The 22,791-nt window shown below is 44.4% G+C and overlaps 1 protein-coding gene across 1 annotated transcript in view; it reads right to left on the minus strand.

Annotated features, from left to right (window-relative positions):
- CDH4 (cadherin 4) overlaps window positions 1–22,791 on the minus strand; it is a 769,032-nt gene that overhangs the window by 32,527 nt on the left and 713,714 nt on the right. Inside the window, exons 10-11 of the mRNA XM_075011421.1 lie at window positions 18,356–18,541; window positions 3,426–3,679 (exon numbers count right to left, since the gene is read on the minus strand). Of these exons, the coding sequence (XP_074867522.1) occupies window positions 3,426–3,679; window positions 18,356–18,541 (440 nt within the window). The remainder of the gene's footprint in view (window positions 1–3,425; window positions 3,680–18,355; window positions 18,542–22,791) is intronic.

The raw sequence follows: 22,791 nt of genomic DNA on the forward strand, positions 1-22,791 counted from the left end.
TACCCTAGCTGTAATTTACCCCAAAATGTCTTTTAAGAGCCCAGTAAGCACTGAAAGTGTTGGTAATGTGCTAGCCAATATTGACCTCCACGGTCTGGCAAATTCTCTCGTTCAGCATCAGTCAGGTCCCGAGGGTGCTGGACAAGACAGATTTAACCTGTACTATATACATCTAACACATTAATACCACGTAAGTTGGTAGATACTGAGTCTGAGTCCAGTGTGGACTAAAACAACAATAAATTGTTATTACAAGCCCTTACCAAGCGAAAATATGTTGCAGGGAGCTATGTTCTTTATGACGATTGTTTTTTAAATATCATTGTTATCTCTGCACAGTTTCATTGCTGAAAATGACCAGTGATCTGGCTTGCAAAGCTGCCTTTCTGGCTTCATTTGTGGTTAACAAAGATTATGTGAGACAGGTGATGATCAGTAACAAAAGCTGTGGCTTGTTGGAAGATGTTCTTAAACCCTGATCTTTCATTTTGGAAAATTATACTTAACAGAAGAGTATAAAAGCTAAGATATAATGACTGCATCCTGTTCTCAGTTAACTGAAAACTGTTTATGATAGTCTGCGCATATGTATTGCCCATTCATTTCACTACTTCAAATATTTACCCTCTAGCATTTTTTTTGTCTAACTCAGTAGTGCCAGCTGGGAAGACAAGACAAAAACAAACCAAAACATCAGCTTGCATTGTTCACAGCAACTGCTTGGGAAAGTCTCAACTGACCCTACCAATATTTTGCAGCTTTTTGCAAAGCCATGGAATCACTCTACTATAGTGAAATCCAGGTACGAGAGAGTTAAGCTTACATATAAAAATACAGGTTGAACTTCTCTAATATGACACCCACAAGACCAGTGCCGGATGAGAGAATTTGCCAGATTACAGAAGGTCAGTATTGTCTAGCAGCATTGCCAACACTTTCACTGCTTACTGGGATCTTAGAAGATATTTAGGTGTAAATCACAGCTAAATAGCAGCACAGAACACTGACAGCCAGGACTGGTGGCTGCAAACAAACTTTATGGGAGTGCAGGAAACTTGGCCACACCCATGATAAACGATCGGCTGGCGAACTAAAATCATGCCTGATTACACATGTTGCCAGATGAGAGAGTTCTGGATTAGAGCAGTCTAACACGTAGTGTGTTGCTGGATCCAACCTTTCAGTGAAATGTCTGTCTTGGGAACTACGCGCAGAACAGCTCAAGTCACTTGCTGTTGATGTTTAGAGGATGTCATTCAGGGTCATGTGTGAGCACCATGCAGTCAGAAGAATGTCTCAGCAAGTTCATTGTTCACCCCCAGCTGGGCAACGTTACAATCCAAACCCACTCAGGAAGAGTATTTGAGTGGAATGAGCACTGCCTTTTTCTGTGCACTGAAAAACTGGCTTTACTGGGGGATGGGAGGGAAATAAAAACTCTCCAAAGGCTTCAGAATGAAATCACTATGGAAAAATGTCTTGTTAGTGAAGACAGTCTCTCTCTTTAAGCATTTCAATATCAGTCCAAAGGCAATGGACAGAGACAGTGAGAAAACACTGTCATTTTCTACACCAGACAGTTTCATCGTAAGTGGAATATATGAGTCTTTTCCTGATTATCACAAAAGATGTAAGTTTAACTGGACTCAACTGAGCAGTACGCTCTCCTAGTATGCCATTAAGTTGGTAATCCTTGAGTACATACAATAAATGGGAACAACCTGTGTATTTTCTAGCATGGGCAGAGGCTCAGAGACTGATGTGGGTTTTTAATCACTCAGAAAAAGGTTAACAAAACTACTGGACCTGATTTTATTGTAAATGTGAAGCGTGAAAACCATTGTTCACCTAATTCCAAGGTCCAAATTACATGAGAATGCAAATGACCATAATTAGCCTCAAGAGTGTGCAACTGCCCACTCTGTTCATGCAGCGCGGCAGCTGCGTGATGCAAGACTAACCATTTAAAAATTCAGGCCCATAACAGTAAGTGGTAATTGGAAGGTGCCAAGGTACTCCTGAAGGAGAGTTGAAGAATAGTCTTTGATTCACCTGCTAGAAAGGGACGCTAGAAAAGTAGATTTGTTTCCCAGTTTTGCCACAGGTTTTCTTTGTGACATCGCATGTGTCATGTAGGGCTGGATTTTCAAACGTATTTAGGCATCCAAAGATGCAGGGAAGTGCCTGTCTGCATCTTTAAGTGTCTAGATATCTTTGTAAAACTAGCCCTTCATAAACTGGAATAATATTACTTCTTTCCTCTAAGCCATTGTCTGTTTTGTCTTTTTAGACTATAATCTCTTCAGGGCCAGGACTGTTTCTGACAGGCTTGTAGATGGGGGTGGGGAGAGGGGCAAAGGGGGCAGTTGCCCAGGGCCTAGCATTTCAAAGGGGTGTGGGGCTCTGGCTGCTACTGCTGCTACTTCGGCAGTGGCGATGGAGAGCGCTCCAGACCCCTTTGAGGTGCCACAGCAGCATGGCCCCACTGCTCCATGTGGCTCTGAGGGAAGGGGTGCCAGTGCCACAGTTCAGGTGGCACAAAGAACTGACCGCCCTAGGCTCCGCCCCTTCTGTCCCTGGCTTCACCCCGTACAAGGGTGTGGAGCCAGGCCCCTATTCCACCTTGTCCTGGGGCAAATGGTAGCTGCCAGCCCTGCTGGTTTCTGATCATGCATCGGTATCTATTACAGTGGGGCCTTGATCTGAGACAGAAACCCAATGAGCTACTACAATATGAACAATAAATAAGTTTTATACTGATGAGGGGACACAGCTCCCTAAATGCTGATTAATTTCAGTGTGGCTGCGGGTTGAGGGCTCTCAGCCCTGCTCAGAATTAGACCCTCTCTGAGATTCACTTATGTGACACTGGTTCTGATTGGGTCATACTCCACAAATAGCTCCACGTGGCATTTCTCCCAATGGTATGGTCCTGAATGTTAAAGTGCTTTGAGAGCTTTGGCTGGAGGCTGCTAGGCAACTGCCAAGCAATGTTTCCGCTAATATTTTTCCATCTATGTGCAGAATAAACTTTGTTATGTGCACAGAGGCGTGTGCAGATGTGCACCACCAGTAGAACACATGCAGCTGGCAGTGTGTGCTGTGGACACTCTGCCAATCAGTGGAGTGGCACCTGAATCTCTCCTGAACAGCTGCCCAAGTGCTCAGCTTACAACGAACAGTGGTGCCAAATATTATAATTACCTTATATAGGATAGGAACAGAGAGGAAGCCGTGCTAGTCTATACACTCTCAAAACAAAAAGCAGTCAAAAAAAAAAACCCCTATCCTTATATAGGATAGTTTATGTTGCAACTTCTGATTGATGCGTACTGTTGCTTTTGTTGCTCTGATTGGTACACGCTCCCCATCCTAACGCATGCTCTTAATTTTATACAACCACCTTTGCTCATTCGGTTTCCCACCTTACTGCTTGTTGCATGAAGCGATCAGGATCCACAGCTGAAAATGTTGTCAGCGCCGTCCCCATAGGCACCCCTTCCTCCAGCCGAATCAGCTTGTGGTTTGTTGGAAAATAAGGTGCCTCATTGATATCCATGACCGAAATGGTGACTCCTGCTGTAGACTGGAAGGACATCTGGATTCCACTTGCTAGTGGAGCTTGATTTGAGACCATCACAGTCAGCATGAAAGCCCTGTTCATTTCGTAATCCACAGCCTACAACAAACAAGCACACAGACAAGATAGCCCCTCTTGGAGAATAATTCCACCTCCTGGTGGAAAGCTGGAAGATTGAGAATGGGAACAATACCATAAATCACTATGCAATTTAATTTCTGGGTATAGGGGCAGATCCTGCTCTCAGCTGCAAAGGTGTTCCAAAGTAATAACCATGTAAGGAAACAAAGTTAATCCAGATTCACACTTCTGTAACTCAGATTAGAATTTGAGCATTGGATTTTTGGGAAATGAGAAAACAGGATTAAAAGACCTGGAAAGACCCAGAAGGTTAAAGCTAAATTTTGCTAAGTGTTTTCTAGAGGGCAAGGAGACTGATTTTAGGGCCAAGGCTACACTGGAAGTGCTTTGCCACTATTTAATTACCCTGGGGCAATATATGGGCAAGTTGTACCTACCATGGGTACAGCTTTTATCAGTATAGCTTATTCCAGTCTCCTCAAGCAAAATAATCTATACCCACAGAAGTGCAGAGTTTTGTGGTCTACACTTCTGTAGGCACAGCTCCACCGGTTAGGGATCACATCTCACCCCCACCCCGACCAACTGAACTATGCTCCTAGAGGTCTGTAGTCTAGGTCTGGCCCACCGTGTCATTCATATTTCAGCAAGAGATCCCACCAAAGGCAGCTGTAAAAGCAACAAGCATGGCCATGTTAAAAGGAATTAGACAGGTACTTAACAAAGTTATTAGCATTTAAAGCTGCGGGCAAAGTAACTGGGTCAGACTCGGTGGATTCTGGAGCCTGTAGCATTCATAGTTGAGATTACATGTGAAGGCTGGATTGCAAGGTATGCAGCTGGTTCAGTAAATCATGCGGTCTCCCACTGGTGCCCTTGAAGGATGCTCTCATATGATATTTTACAGTTTCTCACACATTTCCAAAGGTATGTCTTGCCATTGGGTGGCTGTAGATCTCACTACAGCACACACAAAAGGAGAGCATCTCTTAGAAGCGAGAGGGAATAAAAAAGCTTTACCTGGTTTGAATGGTAGTGTAATAATAATCTCAACACCATCTCTGTAATTATTAAGTGGGTAGTTTCTAATCATACACCAGGGAGGTTTGAGTTATGCAGGCTCACACCTCTGCCCATTAAATCAAGCTTTGCCATAATTTATTAATTTAGAAGTATATCAGTTCCCTCTAATATGTCTTCTGATGTGGACTATTGACTGGCTCTAGAGACTGAGTGCTGATATCTCAGCTGGTGTAAACTAGCCAAACTCTAATGACATCAGTGGAGCTACACTGATTGGTATCAGCTGGGAAGCCGCCCCCTGTGTTCAACATAAGAAACAGAACTTCCAGGACTGAATTCAAACTGTGGAAAGGCTGGTCTGAGGCTACAAAGGAAAACCAAATTCCATGGAGGTAAATGGCAAAAGGTAAAATATTGGAATCTATATTTGACTGGAGTTTGTGTTCCTGTTATGAAATGATTTCATGCCCTGCAGGGCCAACACATTTCTCATAAATAAAAGAAACTCAAGCTGACTGATTCCCCAATCACACACCAGCTAGGGTTGCCAACCTTCTAACTTCATAAAATTAAACATGCTTGCCTCACCCTTTCTCTGCGCACCACCACCGCCCCCTGCCACTTCCCCTCCCTCTGTCACTTGCTCTTCCCCACCCTCTTTCAATTTCACCAGCTTGGGAAAGGGGTTTGGGATGTGGAAAGGAGAAACCACTTGGAGTGGGGACAGGCTGTAGGAGTAGGCTCAGGCCTGGGGCAGGAGATTGGGTGGCAGAAGGAGTGAGGACTACAGCTGGGGTGTGGGCTGTAATGTGGGCCTGGAATGGAGGCGTTTTGGGTACAGGAGGAGGCTTAGGGCTGGGGGGTTTGGAGTGTGGGCTCCAAGAGAGAATTTGGGTGTAGGAGGGGGTTCCAACCTGGGACAGTGGGTTCCCTAGTTCTAGCCCCTATGATTCAACTCCATTGATCTGGGGACTGTAGCTCATCAGATGAGGATGTGCCTAGGGACCATGTCCACAGAGCAGAAGAAACTTACATTGATATGCTTGGGGTTGGGGGGGGCTGAAAGAACTGATGCCCCCTGGGCAAGATGAGGAGGGCATGGCTCCATGCTCCTGGAAGGGGTGAGGTTGGGGTCAGCTAGCCCAGAGTGCCCCTTGCAACACACCCTGCTGTCCCCTCCCCGATCTCCACAGGCAGGCCACATGGCAATTTAAAGGGCCCGGGGCTCCGGCTGCCCACTGTTCCCGCAGTAGCAGTGGCAGCAGCTAGTAGCCCTGGGCCCTTTTGCCCCCTCTGCCTGTTAGCAGGCCTGGCTATGGGAAGCACACATTTGTTGAAGGATTCAGAGTTGTGGCATGGCTCCTGGTCTCGAGGGAACTGGCTCATATCTCTGTGTCTCCTCTCATCCTTCAGGCCCTTGCCAAGGACTCCTAAGCATTCCTTTGAGAACCTTCTTCCCTACAAGACCCAGTGCTGTAGCCAAAACTTTCCTAGCTAGGACTGCACAGGAGGCCTTCAGAATGTGACACTGAGCAGACCTGATCAGCTATCAGGGCTGACACTAAAGGCCACTATCAGTTCTCTCTAATGTGTCTTCCACTGTGCTGAGAATTTACTGATTCTGTGCTGTGCTCCACAGCCTTTGCACAAAGGGAATGGAGAACAACTGCCAAATCCTAGCTGTGGGTGCCTGTGGAATGAGCGAGTACTCAGCAGGTGCAGAAAGGTATTGCTGGTTCCTATGCCTCTCTCCCTGTGCCCCTCTCTGCCCAGTAGATGCATGCACTGGATCTGGAGGGAGTTGTTCAAGGGCAGAGAAGCAGCTGGACTGCAATGCTCTCTGGGAACTCCCTGGTCAGTCAATAGCCCCTTGAGAATCAGGTTAGAACAGCCTCCAGTCTGCACCAGTTGGTCAGAGAATCAGAGAGCTGCAACTGGCTCCCTGCCAGCTCCCTCCTCTACCCGCCAAGGCAAGCGAAGGGAAAAGTAGGCTGGAATTCAAACCACAGAAACATGAGGCCAGTGGAAAAAATTCCATGGGGAAAAGAAAGGTAAAATATGGGCTATGCATGTGACTGAAGTGCTTCTGTTAACCTTCCCATTGCTACAGTGCATTCCCTGGACAGCATCCATCAAGGAGGCTATTTGGAGCTCTGACTTTAATGTAGACTGACCTCTGCGAAGAAACCCAGTGGTACAAGTCCTGCTGGCCCTTCCCCAGGGGTGCATCCCACTGGGATGGCAAGCTATGAAAACTGCACCTCCTTGCCCGAATGGAGGTCAATCCAGTCGTCAGTGTAATGGTCACATGTAAAATAGTGTGCTACTATTGACACAAACTTCAAACTTTATTCCATTTCTCTACATCTCTGGGGTACCAAATGGTTTATCTGAGCACATGGTTGGCAAATAGGTTTGTGAAGAGTGCGCATTAATCAGATGTGATTCGGCAGACCTTGTAGTGGTTTGTTCTTCCACTTCTCAATTCTTCACACTGGGCTAACACTTTCCATCTTCATGTCACTGAAAATGATTGATCCAGCAGCAGGAGCAATAGTCCAGAGATCTGTTTCATCTTGGATGAGAATATGTCTGAGGCAAAATCTGATTCCTCCTGTCAGGCCTGCCTACGGAGAGGGCAAGGGGGGGCTAACACACAGGGACCCAAAGTTTCAAAGGGGACTGGAGCGCCCAGCTGCCACTGTTACTTAGGCAACAGCAGTGGCTGAAGTCCCCAGCCCCTTTGAATTGCCACCACAGTGGAGGAATGCTGTCCCAAATGGCTCTGAGGGCTGGGTGGGCTCTAGCGCTGAGGTCTATGTGATGCTAAAGGCTGATTGTACGAGGCTCTGCCCCTTTCACCTGAGTCTGGAGCATGGAGCCGGCACCCTCCACCTTGCCCTGGGGTCCGTGATGGTTGTTGGCCCCACTGCCTAATGCATTTCTTTTATTATATGCAGGTATGCATGGAAGAGACAAATGTATATTTAAAATCATATACAGGTTGAACCTTTCTAATCTGGCACCCTCAGAACCTGAGTGGTGCTGGATAAGAGAATTTGCCAGACCACGAGAGGTCAATATTGTCTTGCACTGCTTACTGGGCTCTTAGAAAACATTTAGGGATAAATTACAGTTAACTGATAATACAGAACACTGAAAGCCAGGACTGGTGGCTCTGAACAAACTTTATGGGACCACAGGAAATTTGGCCACACACATGATAACTGGTCATCCAGCTAACAAAAATCACGCTGGATTATGAATGTCGCTGGATGAGAGTTCTGGATTAGAGAGGTTCAACCTGCATTATACGTACAAAACCACAATAAAAGAACATTATTTAAGATCACAAAGTAAAAGATGCAAAAGACAGGACAGTCTAGACTTAGGGATGCTGATGCAACTTTAATTCATCTCCCTTGTCTCAGCAAACAGGACAGATAGTGCTCAGTTAATGAGTAGCTATTCAATATATTTTTTTCTCCTCATTTTTCAATGTGTGCCCCATGCCTTATTTTGGGTGCACTATTTCAAGCCACTCTGAAGACAGAATTATTAATTTTAGCAGAGGTTTTTCCAAAGCTCTTGTCAATATAACTTGAGTGTTTCACAAAATAAATAAATATGAATTTATTTTCACAACACCTCCATGGAAAGAGTGGGTATTTTTGTTTGCATTTGCAGATGAGGAACTAAATCACAGAGAGATTAAACTCAAAAGCATCTAATTTGAGCTTCCTAGGATTTGCTTTTTCAGAGTGCTTAGCATTATATAGCTCTTCAAATGTTCAAAGCACAGCTCTCACTGACTTCAGCTGCCACTGCAAGTGCTCAATACATCTTCTCCCGCTCAAAAAAAAATTCAGGGTCTCAATTTGTGTGCCCAGAAAATGAGTAATGCCCAGTTATTGACCACCGGTGTAACATGATGTTTCAGTGACTAGCCCAACATTATACAGGCTCTCCACATTAGAATTCAACTGTCTTCACCATGAGATAATTTTCTTCCCTACAAAACCCCAGTGCATCTACAGAGCAAGTTGGTCCATCTTTTGCAGTGAATGAGGCAGAGATCCTGTGAGAAAACAGTATGGATATGTCTACTCTACAGAGTTATTCTGGAATAGTTTATTCTGGAGTTATTCCATGCTACAGGGAAGCCCAGAATAAGCAAAACTTATTTCAAAATAGTGCATGCATGTACAATACAGCCTATTTCAAATTAGAGCCCCTGGAAGCACTCTGGGGTATGCCCACACAGCTGCATTATTTTGGAATAAACTATTCCAGAATACCTTATTTCAAAATAGCACCTATTGCCCCACCTCAATTATAAAAAACACATTTGTTATGAAAGCAAGCCAGCCCCCGTCTGGAAAAAGAGATGTTTGTTTAACATGGCAGGGGAAAGAGGGGAACAAAATGTGGCAAGATGTCATCAGATACTCACATCTACTTGTGGGCCATTTTTTTCCCATGCTGCACCAGTGAAAATAGCCAGAATGCTACAGGGCTCAGGGAACTGTGGGATAGGTTCTCACAATACATTGCTGCAGCACTCAATTTAATCTACTTGTGTGTGGCAGCAATAAGTCAGTTTTGTGGAGAGCAGATGGGAAGGTGAGGATGCTCAAAAATGAATGGATAAAACCCAGCGTTAATAAAGAGATTTTAATGAATTTGCTTTTAGCTCGCAGTGTAGATGCAGCCCTAGAATGAGGTTTACAGAATTTGAAATAAGCTGTCCGCTATTTTGAAATGGCAGTTTTGCTCTGTAGAAGCTCACAACATTATTTCAGAATAGCATCTGTTATTCTGAATTAACACTGCTGTGTGGACACACCCTATCCAACTATGTAATTAAAAAACAACCACAATGCATATACACAAAGGTGGGTGGTGGGCGACTTAAGGTTGCTCAGGTATTTTTGAACTGATGAGTGTTGACTTTGCAGCATTAATTATTCTAATGTGTGTTTTTATGTGTCATCCTTAGGATGGCACAAGGCTGGGGGCAACCTGCCCAGTGCCTCACGCATGGGACATTGTTGCAGACTCAGACCCTGCTCCACCTTTGCCCTGCCTCAGTCTTCCTCTTCCTGTCCCTGCTCTGCTCCCTTGCCCAAAGTCCCCACAGCATAGCAGGCTGGCTCACTCCAACCCCCATTGCCATGGTGGTGGTGGGGGCAAACCCTTCTGCTATCTCATGCCATGCCCATGGTTAAGGCAGCTTCTTCAGGGCTCCCCAAAGTACAGGGGATGGAATGACAGTCCCAAACCATTCTATGGGTGGGACTGCTGTGCCCAGGATGGCTGGAATCTGCAAGGTCTTAAACGTCTAGTAGCCAAGACATCTCTGTGCATGTGCAAACTGCAATTTTTCAGAGGTTTAAAATGAAATGTGGAAAGATTTTCATGGAACTGGCAAAAGGCACATCCCTGTCACAAAGGCCAGTCCCCTACCAAATGTCAAGTCCCTCCTTTAAAGCACGAGGCTGCTACAACTTTAAAAAACACACACAAAAAATCTGCCCTCACCAAACCCCGGTTTTAACATTGGCAAAACAATGCTTTTCCCCCTAGGTTCCTTCTCAGTACTAACGGAACTGTTCTAGCTAAAAATTTTCAAAAAAACTTCAGCCTGAAGCAGACATCCGTCACAGAAAATTACAGCCTCTCAGACTTGGCAAAGTAGTAAGGAACTGAAAACAGGGTCTTCTAATGGGAGCTATTAAACAACCTTAATAGATACTGCCACCATTCCTGTCTATAACATATTTACATTTATCTTTGTGTTCTAAAATTAGCCTACTGATAGGGGGAGAGGGAATTGCCCAGGGCCTGGGTGATTTAAAAAGGCCGAGGGCCCCCAGCTGCTTCCAACAGCATAGCAGGGCTAAGCCAGGCTTCTTGCCTGCCCTTGCTGAATGCCACTATTGGAAGCAGCCGACACTGTCCCTGTGGCTCCTGGGAGATTGTCTTCCATGTGCTGCCCCCACCATGAGTACTGACTCCATAGAAACAGGGGTGGTGCCTGCAGGCAGCAGTGCATAGAGACCCCCTTTTCTCTCTGCCCATGAGACACTTGCAGAGGGATGTGCCAGGTGCTCTTGGGAGTCACTTGAGGTAACCACTGACCCTCTGACCTCCTCGCACACTCAACCTCCATGCCTCTGTCCAGAGGCAGCACCCAAGCTCCCTGCTAGGGTCCACACCCCCTCAGATGCCCAAACTCCTTTCCAGAGCCTACACCTCACACTCTGTCCCCTTCCCCACAGCCTGGTGAAAGTGACAGAGGGTGGGAGAGAATGAGCAGTGGGGGGAGGGCAGATGGAGTGAAAGGATGGGATGGGGGAGTGGCCTCAGGGAAGTGGTGGGGCGGGGTGGAATTAGGTCTTTGGGTTTGAACTATTAGATAGTTGGTAATGTTCCTGGTGGGTATGTGGAAGCACTGGCCATGCTGGAAAGTGTGCCCAGTAGCACAGACAGCAGCTCACTGGGCACCAGCAGGCAAAAGTTCAGCAATGTCCAAATGTCGGGCAGACCATGCTGGTACAACTTGTGTATGCATGTGGGCCCACTGGCTGTTCTGCCATGGGGCCTGACATCTCTGTCAGTCAGCCTCGATTCACAGTAGAGCCTCCTTTTCCCCAGAAATTCTCTCACCCAAGACTGGGTTATGTCCCCAGACATTCATTAGTTAGATTATGAACTTCCACACTTACCTCAAATCTGTGAGATTGAGATACACCCCCACACTCATTTAGTTAAACAGCATTCGGTCCTTCTCTATTCCAATGGAACAAGTAACCTCCCTGGAGGCGGGCGGGGCGGGGAGGGTGTTGCACTCAAGTAACCACAGGCAGAACAAGGCCAAGCATATATTGTTTTTACTCTCCATGACATTCACGACACCCAGGCCTAAATGCCCCAAAGCACAAGCAATATATGTGCTCTTTACTTGCACATGCACAACAGTCAATGAATCTGAACATGCACAAATGTATGTGTAGAGACAAACCTGAGCACTGCTGTGTGCATACTTACATTTTTAGGAACACAAATGAGTATCAGCACATATACCAATCAGCGATAATAAAGATACTATTTACTATATTTGCCAGTCTGGGTTAATTATAGGACTACCCTGTTACCCACCACCAGGGATTTTTTTTTTTTTTTTTTTTTTTAGTGTGTCCCAAAACCTTGGCTTTATTAAATCAAGAAATCATTTTCTGTGCTAGCCTCTAATTTGCATGGCAACTGTTTGCCACCACAAAAGTGATCTTCAGCCATCACCTGTACCTCTATATTTAAATGTGACAGTTGGAATCCGCGTATTTGGTGTGTACCACTTTTGCAGGCCACAATCACTATGTATGCAGCATCTGAGGCTGTCCAAAAATTTGGCTCTGATATCTCATCTTGGGATGCACAGATCAACCTCCTATGTGCAACATAGCTCAAATTATCTTGGCACAGCAGGTTAAAACAGAAGACTTACAACGTGTCCTTTTCTTCTCAGTGTATCTAACTGAAGGGTACAAATTTGCTTTCTGCTATTGTTATGTCAAGAGTGAGATCATAAATGGAAGCATCTCCATTGTAAATTCATACCTCTGATTCCTGCAGAGTACATAAAACAGCATTAGTGAGCTGGCTGCCACAGGGCACCCACTGCTGCTCTTGGAGATTGTGTTCAGACTCCGCTGCGTCTCAGCTGAGTGGGAAGTTACTCTCTCCCCATTTACAAGGCTTGCAGTGGAGAGAAAGGACACACACCATTACAGCAATGATAAGAAAAGCAAAAAAAACCAAAATGAAATCATAGCTTTTGGTGATTAGACTGGCAGGGGACAGGTGGTTTTGCTGAAGGCTGATTAAATGCTGCAAAGCAACTTTCTCAGACATTCATTACAGCTCTAAATGCCTGTTTAGTTTGAACAGTTTTATGCCTCTTTGAGACTGAACATGAACAAAGACATGTTTAGGGAGGATGAATGTTCTTCACAAGAATATACCTACTGGATTGTATTTGCTACTTCCTGTAGGCAAAATTGTTAACTTCTTTAGTCACACAATTAGTCCTTTTGAGTTCAAGGGGATATACGTGCTCACTACCTGACTCTATGTGTTATTCTCTTGTTTAAAAAGTTTCACGGGTGCAATCAGAGACTAGAAACAATGCCACGTGACTTAGATGACCACTCAAAGGCCGTGAATGTAGTACGCAGAATGCATATTTTAGGTGGTGGCACATGTGAAAAGATGCCTGCTTGTCAACTAAGGAAAGAGAATCAAAATCTTAGAAGATTAGGGTTGGAAGAGACATCTGGAGGTCAGCTGGTGCAACCTCCTGCTCAGAGCAGGACCAGTCCCCACTTAATCATCCCAGCCAAGGCTCTGCCAAGCCTCACCTGAAAAAAAACTCTAACCATGGAGATTCCAGAACCTCCTTAGGCAACCCATTCCAGTTCTCCAGCACTGTCCTACTGAAATAGCTTTTCCTAATATCCAACCTAGACCTCCCCCATTGCAATTTGAGACTATTGCTCCTTGCACTGTCATCTGTCACCATTGAGAATAGCCTGGCACCATCTTTTTTGGGAACCTCCTTTAGATTGTTGAAGGCTGTTATCAAATCCCCCTCATTCTTCTCTTCTGCAGACCAAATAAGCCAAGTTTCCTCAGCCTCTCCTCATAAGTCACGTGCTCCAGCCTCTTAACCATTTCCATCATCATCCACTGGACTCTCTCCAATCTGTCCACATCCTTTCTGTAGTAGGGGGCTCAAAAGTGGATGTAAAAGTGGACACATAACTCCAAATGTTGCCTTACCAGTGCCAAACAATCACTTCCTTTGATCAGCTGGCAATGCTCTACAAATTCAGTCCAATATGTCATTTGAGTTATTGGCAACCAGGGCACACTGTTGACTCATATCTACCTTTTAGTCTACTGTAATCCTCAGGTCCTTTTCTGCATGGTTGCTGCTTAGCCATTCAGTCCCTAGCCTTTAGCACTCCATGGGATTCTTCTGTCCTAAGTGCGGTATTCTGCATTTGTCACTGTTGAACCTCATCCAATTTCTTTTGGCCAATCCTCCAGTTTGTCCAGGTCACTCTGGATCATATCCCTACCCTCCAGCATATCTACTTCTCTTCCCAGCTTAGTGTCACCCATGAACTTGCTGAGAGTGAAAACCAACCTATCACCCAGATCATTAATGAAGACAGTGAACAAAACCAGCCCCAGGACTGACCCCTGGGGTATTCCATCTTATATCAGCTGCCATCTAGACATTGAGCAGTTTATCATTACTTGTTGAGCCCAACAATCTAGCCAGATTTGTATTTACCTTATAGTCCATTGTTCTAGACCATATTTCTTTAAATCGCTGGCAAAAGTACTGTGGGAGACCTTATCAAAAGCTTTGCTGAAGTCAAGGTGTACACATCCACCCTTTCCCAAATATCTACAAAATCAGTTACATCATCCAAGAAAGCAATGAAGTTGGTCAGGCATGACTTGCCCTTGGTGAATTCATGTTGACTGTTCCTGACCACCTTCCTCTCCTCTGAGGCTATGGCTAAACTAGAAGCATCTGTTGACAGAAGTTACTGTTCACAGGGAAAATCTTGACAGTATTCTGTTGATGGATTGCATCTACACACAACTTCCTCTGTTGACAGAGAACTGCCAGGCCGCACTGCTCTCAGGTTCCAGAAAACGGAATGGCAGCTCTGCAAAGAGGGCTGCCTGGCAACTGGAAGTCCTCTTTGTTGATAGAAGTGTCTAAACTGCACTTTTGTTGACAGTGTTCTGTCCACAGATTGTTATGCCTCAATTTTTTGAGGGATAATACTGTTGAGGAAAATGCAGAGTTCTGTTGAGAGAATGCTTCAAGTGTGTGGACATTCCCTGAGTTATGTTGACAGAAGGCCCCTTCTGTTGACAAAACTCTGTAGCGTAGACTGGCCTGTGTTTCAAAATGGATTCCTTGAGGACCTGCTCCATGATTTTTCCAGGGACTGACGTGAGGCTGACCTGACTGTAGTTTCTTGGATCCTCCCTTTGAATATGGGCACTATATTTGCCTAATTTTGGAGCACCCAAATGTGGCAGCCACCTTGCATTTAACCCTATCCTGTGCCCTGTTGTGGCAGACTAGTTACTCAGTGAAGCACTGAATCAATGACATGCTTCTTCAGCTTATGAGTCTGCCTGTGATCTGTGCATTCTGGGTGGTGGGAAGTAAATAGCTGATAGATGCCACAAGCAGTGAACACTGCAAGATCTGAGGTCAGTTTGTACTCAGTGCACCAACAGTGAAAGAGTTTGTCTAAAATTCTCAACAGTTTTCAAAGCAGAAGGTAAAATCCAGAGTCTTTCCTTTCCCCACCAGGAACATTTAATCAGAGGCAGTGTTCTCTCACTCTCCCCCGAAAAGCACCAAAGAAGTCTTCCAGTTTGCCAAGAATGAAGAACTTAAGATGTGCAGAAAGATCAGGTGCGGTTATCTACTGAAGACATTCAATATAATTTTTGGCTTTGAGCTCAATATGACATGATAGGATTTTCAGCGTGGATCTTTGCATTGTGATCATTACTGGTTACACAGCAATGGAAAATCAACATGGGCATCAGTGGCATCTTGACAAATCTGTCTTGCTTTCTGTCTGCAATTTCTGAATAAGGGATGGTTCATTATGCAGAAGTCCTGGTGTAGCAGGATGATCATATAAATCCCCTGTTTTTCACTTTGATGTAGCTCTAAAACTACAGTCATGGCACTTTATGTTTTGCTAGATTAGGAATAAAAGGCTTTTTTTTCCTTTTAGTGAAATTTTTATGAGTGTTGGCATTTCTACTTCAGATCAGCTACCGAGATGGAAAAAAGTTAAATTGTTTCATTTTGCCCTGTGGAGCTTTTGTTTTTTAACCACGATCAAAGAAATCCCACCCAACCAAATCAGAAAAGGTATTTTCATGTTGCAGCAGCTAAGGCTGTCAGCCATCATTAGAGAACAATAAGAGTGATAAATAAAAAGCTCTGTTGAAATATCATCTAGCTGGTAAGATGATGCTTCCTTTAGAGTTTCAGCAAAGTGGCATCTGCAGACGCACAAACACAGCCTAAGGGACCAAAACCACACCAGCTCACACATTCCCACCACCGTAATCTAAATGGCATTTCACTGATGTCATTTTCCCTAATAGTCCAACAGTAAGTATTAAGAATGATTACAATTTGTTAGCTATGAGGGAGTGTTTCTTCCCCTACAGAGTCATTCTTTAATCGCTTGGCTCTTTACACTTTAGTGCTGTGCTTGTATTTATTAAAACTTTTTGTTAAGAGAAGGTCACGCTTTTTCAAAAGGTGGAGGCTTTGTTCTCGACAGCCTAAATAAATCTTTCCAGGTGCAGCACATGGTACATGTAGGGCAAGTTCCTTCAGATCACAGCAGCCTATTTGTGCTTCCTTTGCTTTCTTCAGAGTCAGTGGGAACATCTGTAGGAATCTTATCTAGTAACTGATTGACTGAATGTTGAATGAACGTATTAAATTCTGACTGCATTTAATATCTGCCGAGGCATTTGCTGCCTGAGTTGCTGCTGGTCTTATGCAAGTGAATGTGAAGGAAGACCTCAAATGAAGATTGAACTTGTGCTCTTTAGAGGTGCAGGGGATGAAGGGAAATAGAAGTGAATACCTAGGGTCCAGGTTCTAAGCTGCAGCTTTTAGGACGTTATAGAAACTTGATGACAGTGGATGAAGCGGAGCTCTGAACTTCACTCTCCTCAGTTCCTACTTCTGTGGCAATACTGAAAGCAAGCAGTAGGCTGAGAATCTCAGGACCAGTTCTTTAAGCTATCATAGGGCTGGATTCTCAGCTGGTACAAATGTGTAAAAATCTATTGATGTCAGTGCAGCTGCTCTGTGTTACACACCAGCTGCATATCTGGCCCACAAAGCCTGTTAATTGTTTGCTATCAGGAAAACAATCATCCCCAAACTTTTCAGGCAATTCTACGAGTTGAGCCTCTCTGGTCTGGTACCTTCAGTACCTGACCAGTGCCAGAAGAGAGAATTTGCTGGATGACAGGAGCTCAATATTTTCTGGTACATAACCAACACTTCCACTGCTTACTGGACTCCTGGAAGACATTTAGGGTAAATTACAGCTAAATAACAGGACAGAACACTGAGAGCCAGGACTGGTGGCTGTAAACAAACTTTATGGAACCACCAGAAACTTGGCCACACCTATGATAAATGTTTGTCTGGCTAACTAAAAATGTGCTGGATTATGGAGTTTGCTGGATGCTAAAGTTCCAGATTAGTTCCTCTCCCTTGTCCTCTCTGCCACCAGAAACCCCATCCCTGCTTGTGACAACTCTTCAACAGACTCCTTCCCTCTCTGCTTTTGTAAGATATCAGTTATCCCGGTTATGTGTACGGAGATGGGCGTGCGCCAACATTTGAAAGAACTTGGTGTACTCCAAATCCTGGAATACCTCAGACTGGGCGAGGTGATGGAATCCAATCTCCACTACAGCTTTAAAAAGAAAGGGGGCGGGGCAGGGAGACAAACAGCAGCAACACCCTGAAGTGCAGCTCAGAGACGGGGCCCTAAGTTCATCATATTAGTGTTTGTGGGGGGCTCGTGGTGGTGCAGCCAAAGAATCACAGAGAGATGAGAGAAGACTTAGTGGCTTGCAATTCAGTAAGGCCTCGGAGTACGTGAACCGAGTACACAACCCCCTTCTTAGGCAGCTGACCCCCGATTCCTACAGATTTCCAGCTGCACTTAACTCACTTCCCCCGGCCCTGGCTCAACCCCACCAGCTCTGCTCACCACCCGTGCATAGCTCCTGCTCGCCCCCTACCCCGCAGGCGCGACTCCCACTCAACCTGCCTGGCTCTGGTTCAACCCCGCTCCCAGCTCACCACCAGCACGCAGCTCCGACTCACTCCCCAACCCCACACTCAGCTCCGGCTCACCACCCCTTACATGTGGCTCTGACTCAATACCCCTCCCCCCGGCCTGATTCAAACCCCTCTCTACTGCCCAGTTCCATCCTCCTGGCCCGGTTTAACCCCCCGGTGTGCGGCTTTGGTTCAAGTACCCCCTGCACGCTGCTCCGGTTGAACCCCCCCCCCGCACATGACTATGGTGCATCCTTTCACACCAGTTCAACCCCCACACACCCTGGTTCAACCCTCTTGTGGCCCCGGCTCACCACCCGAGAAGGGCTCCAGCTTACCACCCCCCATGCACAGCTCCAGCTCAACTCCACTCTTGGCTCCCCTGCAGCCCTAACCAACCCAGCCTTAACCCTCCCCAACCGCCCCCCCCACAACCCCAGCATTTACCTTTCTGCTGCTTCCCCGGCTGCAGAACATGTGTTCCACCGGGGAAAAAGCCGGACCCCCCACTTACATGAAATTCGGGTTATGCGAGGGTGTGTGGACTGTAACCCTCGCGTAACTCGAGGGCCTACTGTACAGTATGCATATCATGTGCTCCAGCAAGATGTGGAAAACAGCAGTTGGAGATTAAGCACTGACATTCCCACACCATGAAATAATGGCAGAAGTCTGGGAATTCCCCTGGGAGTAATTAGCTAGAGGGTCACAAAGATGGACTTGATTTAGTCACTTGCCTTCACCACAGTTACCATCCCTTCATTGGTAACTGGATCTGTCCGAATGGTGAAATGTCCCGAAGGATCTCCACTGATAATGCGGTACACAGCATTCCAGTTGGGGGAGTGAGGCTGGTCCCGGTCCATCACAGTCAAATTTGCAACCACAACTTCCACTCTGTTCTCAGGAACCTCCCCGGAATACTGCAATCAAAAGAGAGAAATGGGCATGCGCAAAGAGTTCTTAAGGATTGCAGGGCTAGATCCCTAGCAAGTTCAAACAAATACCCCTGAAGTCACTGGAGCTGTGTTGACTTACATTAGCTGAGGAACCAGACCTCAGTGTTTTGAGAAGATAATTGTAGAAAAATAAGCATGAAAAGTACTCTCAGTTACTATGCCTGCCCCTGACTCCCTTTGGAATTCATGGTTTCACAATTCCATTTTCTTTTCATTACATGTTTCCTCCCACCCTTCCCGAGTTGCTGTCTGAAAAACCCATGTAAAAATGGGTGAAAGTGATTAACTAGCCAAGGCAAAATGCTGTCAGATGTGCAAAGTAAACAAATTGGGAAAAAAGAGATTATTTTCCCCTCAATAATCGCTTTCAGTTATAGTTGCTAGAGCTCTTAAAAGTGACTTTTTTAAATTTTGGCTGTGTCACTGTAATGTAAAACATTTTCAGATACCCAGCTTTCAAATGATACATTCCAATAGCTTGACTTTATCTAGTTTTAATTCTTTCTGTTTTTGATTCGATTTTGCATGCTTTTTTCCCCATGATTTTGCATCAAACTTTTCTAGTGGTTAATTCTATTATTTATCATTGCTTTTCATGAAACACATCCAGTTTATCCATATTAAGATTCATTATCTGCATTCCTCTCATTTTCTGCTTTCAAATCCTTGATTTATCTTGTATCTGGTCAATGACCCTTGACATCCTGCCTTTAGAGCACAAAAGTTCCCACGCAGATACCTGAACACAGAATCCAAATCTTCAAACGTGCTCAAAAAATAGAAACTTTTATTTACAATTGGGAACCAACACTTAGGGCAAATCTACACCAGGGGAGAAAGTCAACCTAACATGCAATTCCAGCTATGAGGACAGTGTAGCTGGAGTTGATATACCTTTGGTCAAATTTCTCTGCCATCCCCCCAGTGGAAGGTTGATGGGAGAAACTCTCTCGTCAACTTCCCTTACTCCTCACACCTGCGAGGAGTGCCAGGGTTAATGGTGGCACCCTCAGCATTCCATATAGTGTGTCTGTATTAGACCCGCTAAATTGAATCCTGGAGGATCAACCTCCAGTGCATGAAACGAGCTCTAAGGGTGCATCTATATTTATGGGAGTCGGGGCTGACACACCTTGATCGATCTTCTGGGGATTGATTTTGTCACGTGTGAAGACGTGGCAAAATTGATCTCTCTGGGCTTGGCCGTCAACCCTGGTACTCCATGCTATCACATGGACATTGGCATGAGTCCGAAGAGCCCTGATCTATACCTGAGAAGAAAGTTGATACGTTGATTCTAGCTACACTAATGGCACAGCTAGAATTGTGTGTCTGGGACTGACTTTCTTCCCTGGTGCAGACAAGGCCTGAATGTAGGTAAGACCTTAGAAAGGCATATGGCAAATTAAACAATTTGGCTGGCCCCGGTCCTGAAATTCTAACTTAAGCCCCAGTTGTGGACTTGGAACACTTTTGAAAATCTGGCCCTTAATATATGTTTATGTAGAACTTTGCTTACTTTAGTCAATAATTTTTTTAGTTGAAGATTCCCTTTAAAGTAATATTGTTCTAGTTTAATAGTAACAGAGAGGTAGCTGTGTTAGTCTGTATTTTAACAAAATAAACCAGCAGTCATGTAGCACTTTAAATACTAACAAAATAATTTATTACGTGATGAGCTTTTGTGGGGCAGAACCACTTCTTCAGATCTGGACATTCTGACTGATTTGTTTTGTTCTGGTCTGACACCATTCAACATTTTTGTTTATACATACTTGCTACCGACATATCACATTTCACATCTGACAGCAAAAATATTTAATTTGCCATATGCCAACGTAAATGTATTTTTGCCCTTTAGTGATATCTTTAATGGCATTTTGCTCTCTTTTCACTTATGCCCCTGTGCTAAATACATTTTCATCAGCTAATGCAGATGGTATTTTTGCCTAGGTCCATTAGGTAGTGGAGCAAAACAGTAGGATGCCACTTAATAATTCTAATTCCAAAATATATCATGGCTCCTCTACTTCTCCTTGTTTCCCACTATGTAGCCAGGTCTTTATGTATTCTCATGCCCTATTTGGAATTTTGAGTCAGTCTGTTTAAGCAAGGGAATACAATATGGAAATTTACCAAAAGCCTTTTAAAAAACCCATTAGATCATGTCATGCGCACACATCTATTATCAGGGTTGTCTGAAATGCTGCTCAAAAGAACTCAAGGAGATTAGTTAGGCAGGATCGTCTCTTGCTAAATCCATGGTGGTTATATCCCATTGGATTAGATTAATGTACTGCATGGCAGCGATGACAAGTTGACGGATCTTTGGTTTCCTTGGGCAGTTGACTGCTCTGTGTTAAAATCAAGATATTATATTTGCTGTAATTCAAAGGGAACTAAGCATGTTAAATTCAGTAAGGTGCATATCTCAGACACTGCCATTTCCTTCCTTGAGCCCGTGTGAGTCACAAGAATTAAGAGAAATGTAAAGATTTAATCTATCCTGTTGCCCTAATCTTAGCACTTTCACCAGTGTCCTCTGTAAACTGAGTGCCTGGGCAGCCACCCAGGAGAGATTTGGCTGCTGCCCAGCTCATTAGCAGAGCACCCCTTGCTACCCACAGCTGGCAGTATATATTTTTAATGGTGGTGCACATCTGCACATGATAAAATTCATTCAGCACAAGAATGGAAAAAAATTAGAGGGCACATTGGCCCTCTCCCAACTTTTATTAAAGCAGGTCAACTGCACATTGCCAATAGAAAGAGTTTTGCTTGTGTAAAGTCTTGATAAGAAATAACTGCTGACTTCATTAAGATTTTGGTGCACTATTCATTTTTCATGGGACCTAGTAGGATGAACTCATTCAGAACACATAATTGATCGAACTTTTTGTTTTAACACTGTGCCAAATTCTACAAGATACCGTGCATCCTTTGCTCTCAATGGGCGACATCCTAAGGGGCGGGTGGGGTTCAGCTCTTTTGACTTCCAGAAAATGTAATCCTTTAAGGAAAAATACTATTTAATAGGGATGAAACCAATGGAATTTTACAGCAATTCCTCTAAAAGAATTTAGAATTTAAGAGAGAACATAATTCTCTCTTTGAATTATTTTGACCTATCTGATAGAATTCCATAGGATGCGTTACTTTTTTTTTTTTTTTTTTTAAAAGATGCTTCCAGTAAGACCATTATTTTTTGTAAGACTTTCTCCTAAGGATGCAAATCACAATACCAGACCAGTATAAAGCATTTTTCAGGATTTGGTCCATTCAGATCATTGGGAATTGATGGCCATCTGTCCTTCTAAGGAAGCAATTAACCCTTTACAGGATCCAGGGGTATCAGTGGAAATTAGTTATGCGTACAGGATGAGACCAGCTTATGTAGATCAGAGTAGCTGCACTGAGGTCAGTGGAGTTATACCAACTTACAGCAGCTGAGGAATGAATTCCGAAAACTACTTGGCACTTGAAGTCTATATTGACTTTTTAACAGCTGTCATTCAGTATTCATTGTAATCCACGGTGCCTACTGCCTCAGCCCTTTGGTCTTATCTGACACTCTTCTATTGTTTACGTAAACATGTGCTGTAACATGGCTACAATTTCGCTTATTTTTAATAAAATTAAAGAATATATTAAATTATGTCTGGTGTTGGACAAACAGGAGTTTGGAGCTGCTCGAACATATTTAAAATCTTTTATTCTTTACCCAGAAATAAAAGAATTATGACCAGCATAATATTTCAATGTGCTTTCCCTAAACTATGTTTCTTTTACAAAGAGTGCAGATAGAGAGAGTAGTACAAGTTTAACCTCTCTAGTCTGGCACTCTCTTATGTGGCAACATCCCCAATCCAGCATGCTTTTAGATAGCTGGAAGTCCACTTATCACAGGTTTGGCCAAGTTTCCCGCTGTCCCATGAAGTTTGTTTACAGCCACCAGTCCTGGTTCTCAGTGTTCTGTGCTGTCATTTAGCTGTAATTTACCCCTAAATGTCTTCCAAGAGCCCAGTAAGCAGTAGAAGTGTTGATAATGCTACTAGACAATATTGACCTCCCATGGTTTAATCATTTCTCTGGTTTGGCACCAGTGAGGTGCCAAAGGTGCTGGACTAGAGAGCTTCAACCTGTATCTCTATTCAAACACTGTTGAATAGCGAGAGGTCCAGAGAGAAGTGCTGGAATAAATAAGAACAGCAACA

Source organism: Carettochelys insculpta, chromosome 17 (assembly GCF_033958435.1).
Source record: "Carettochelys insculpta isolate YL-2023 chromosome 17, ASM3395843v1, whole genome shotgun sequence".
Classification (NCBI taxonomy): domain Eukaryota; kingdom Metazoa; phylum Chordata; order Testudines; family Carettochelyidae; genus Carettochelys; species Carettochelys insculpta.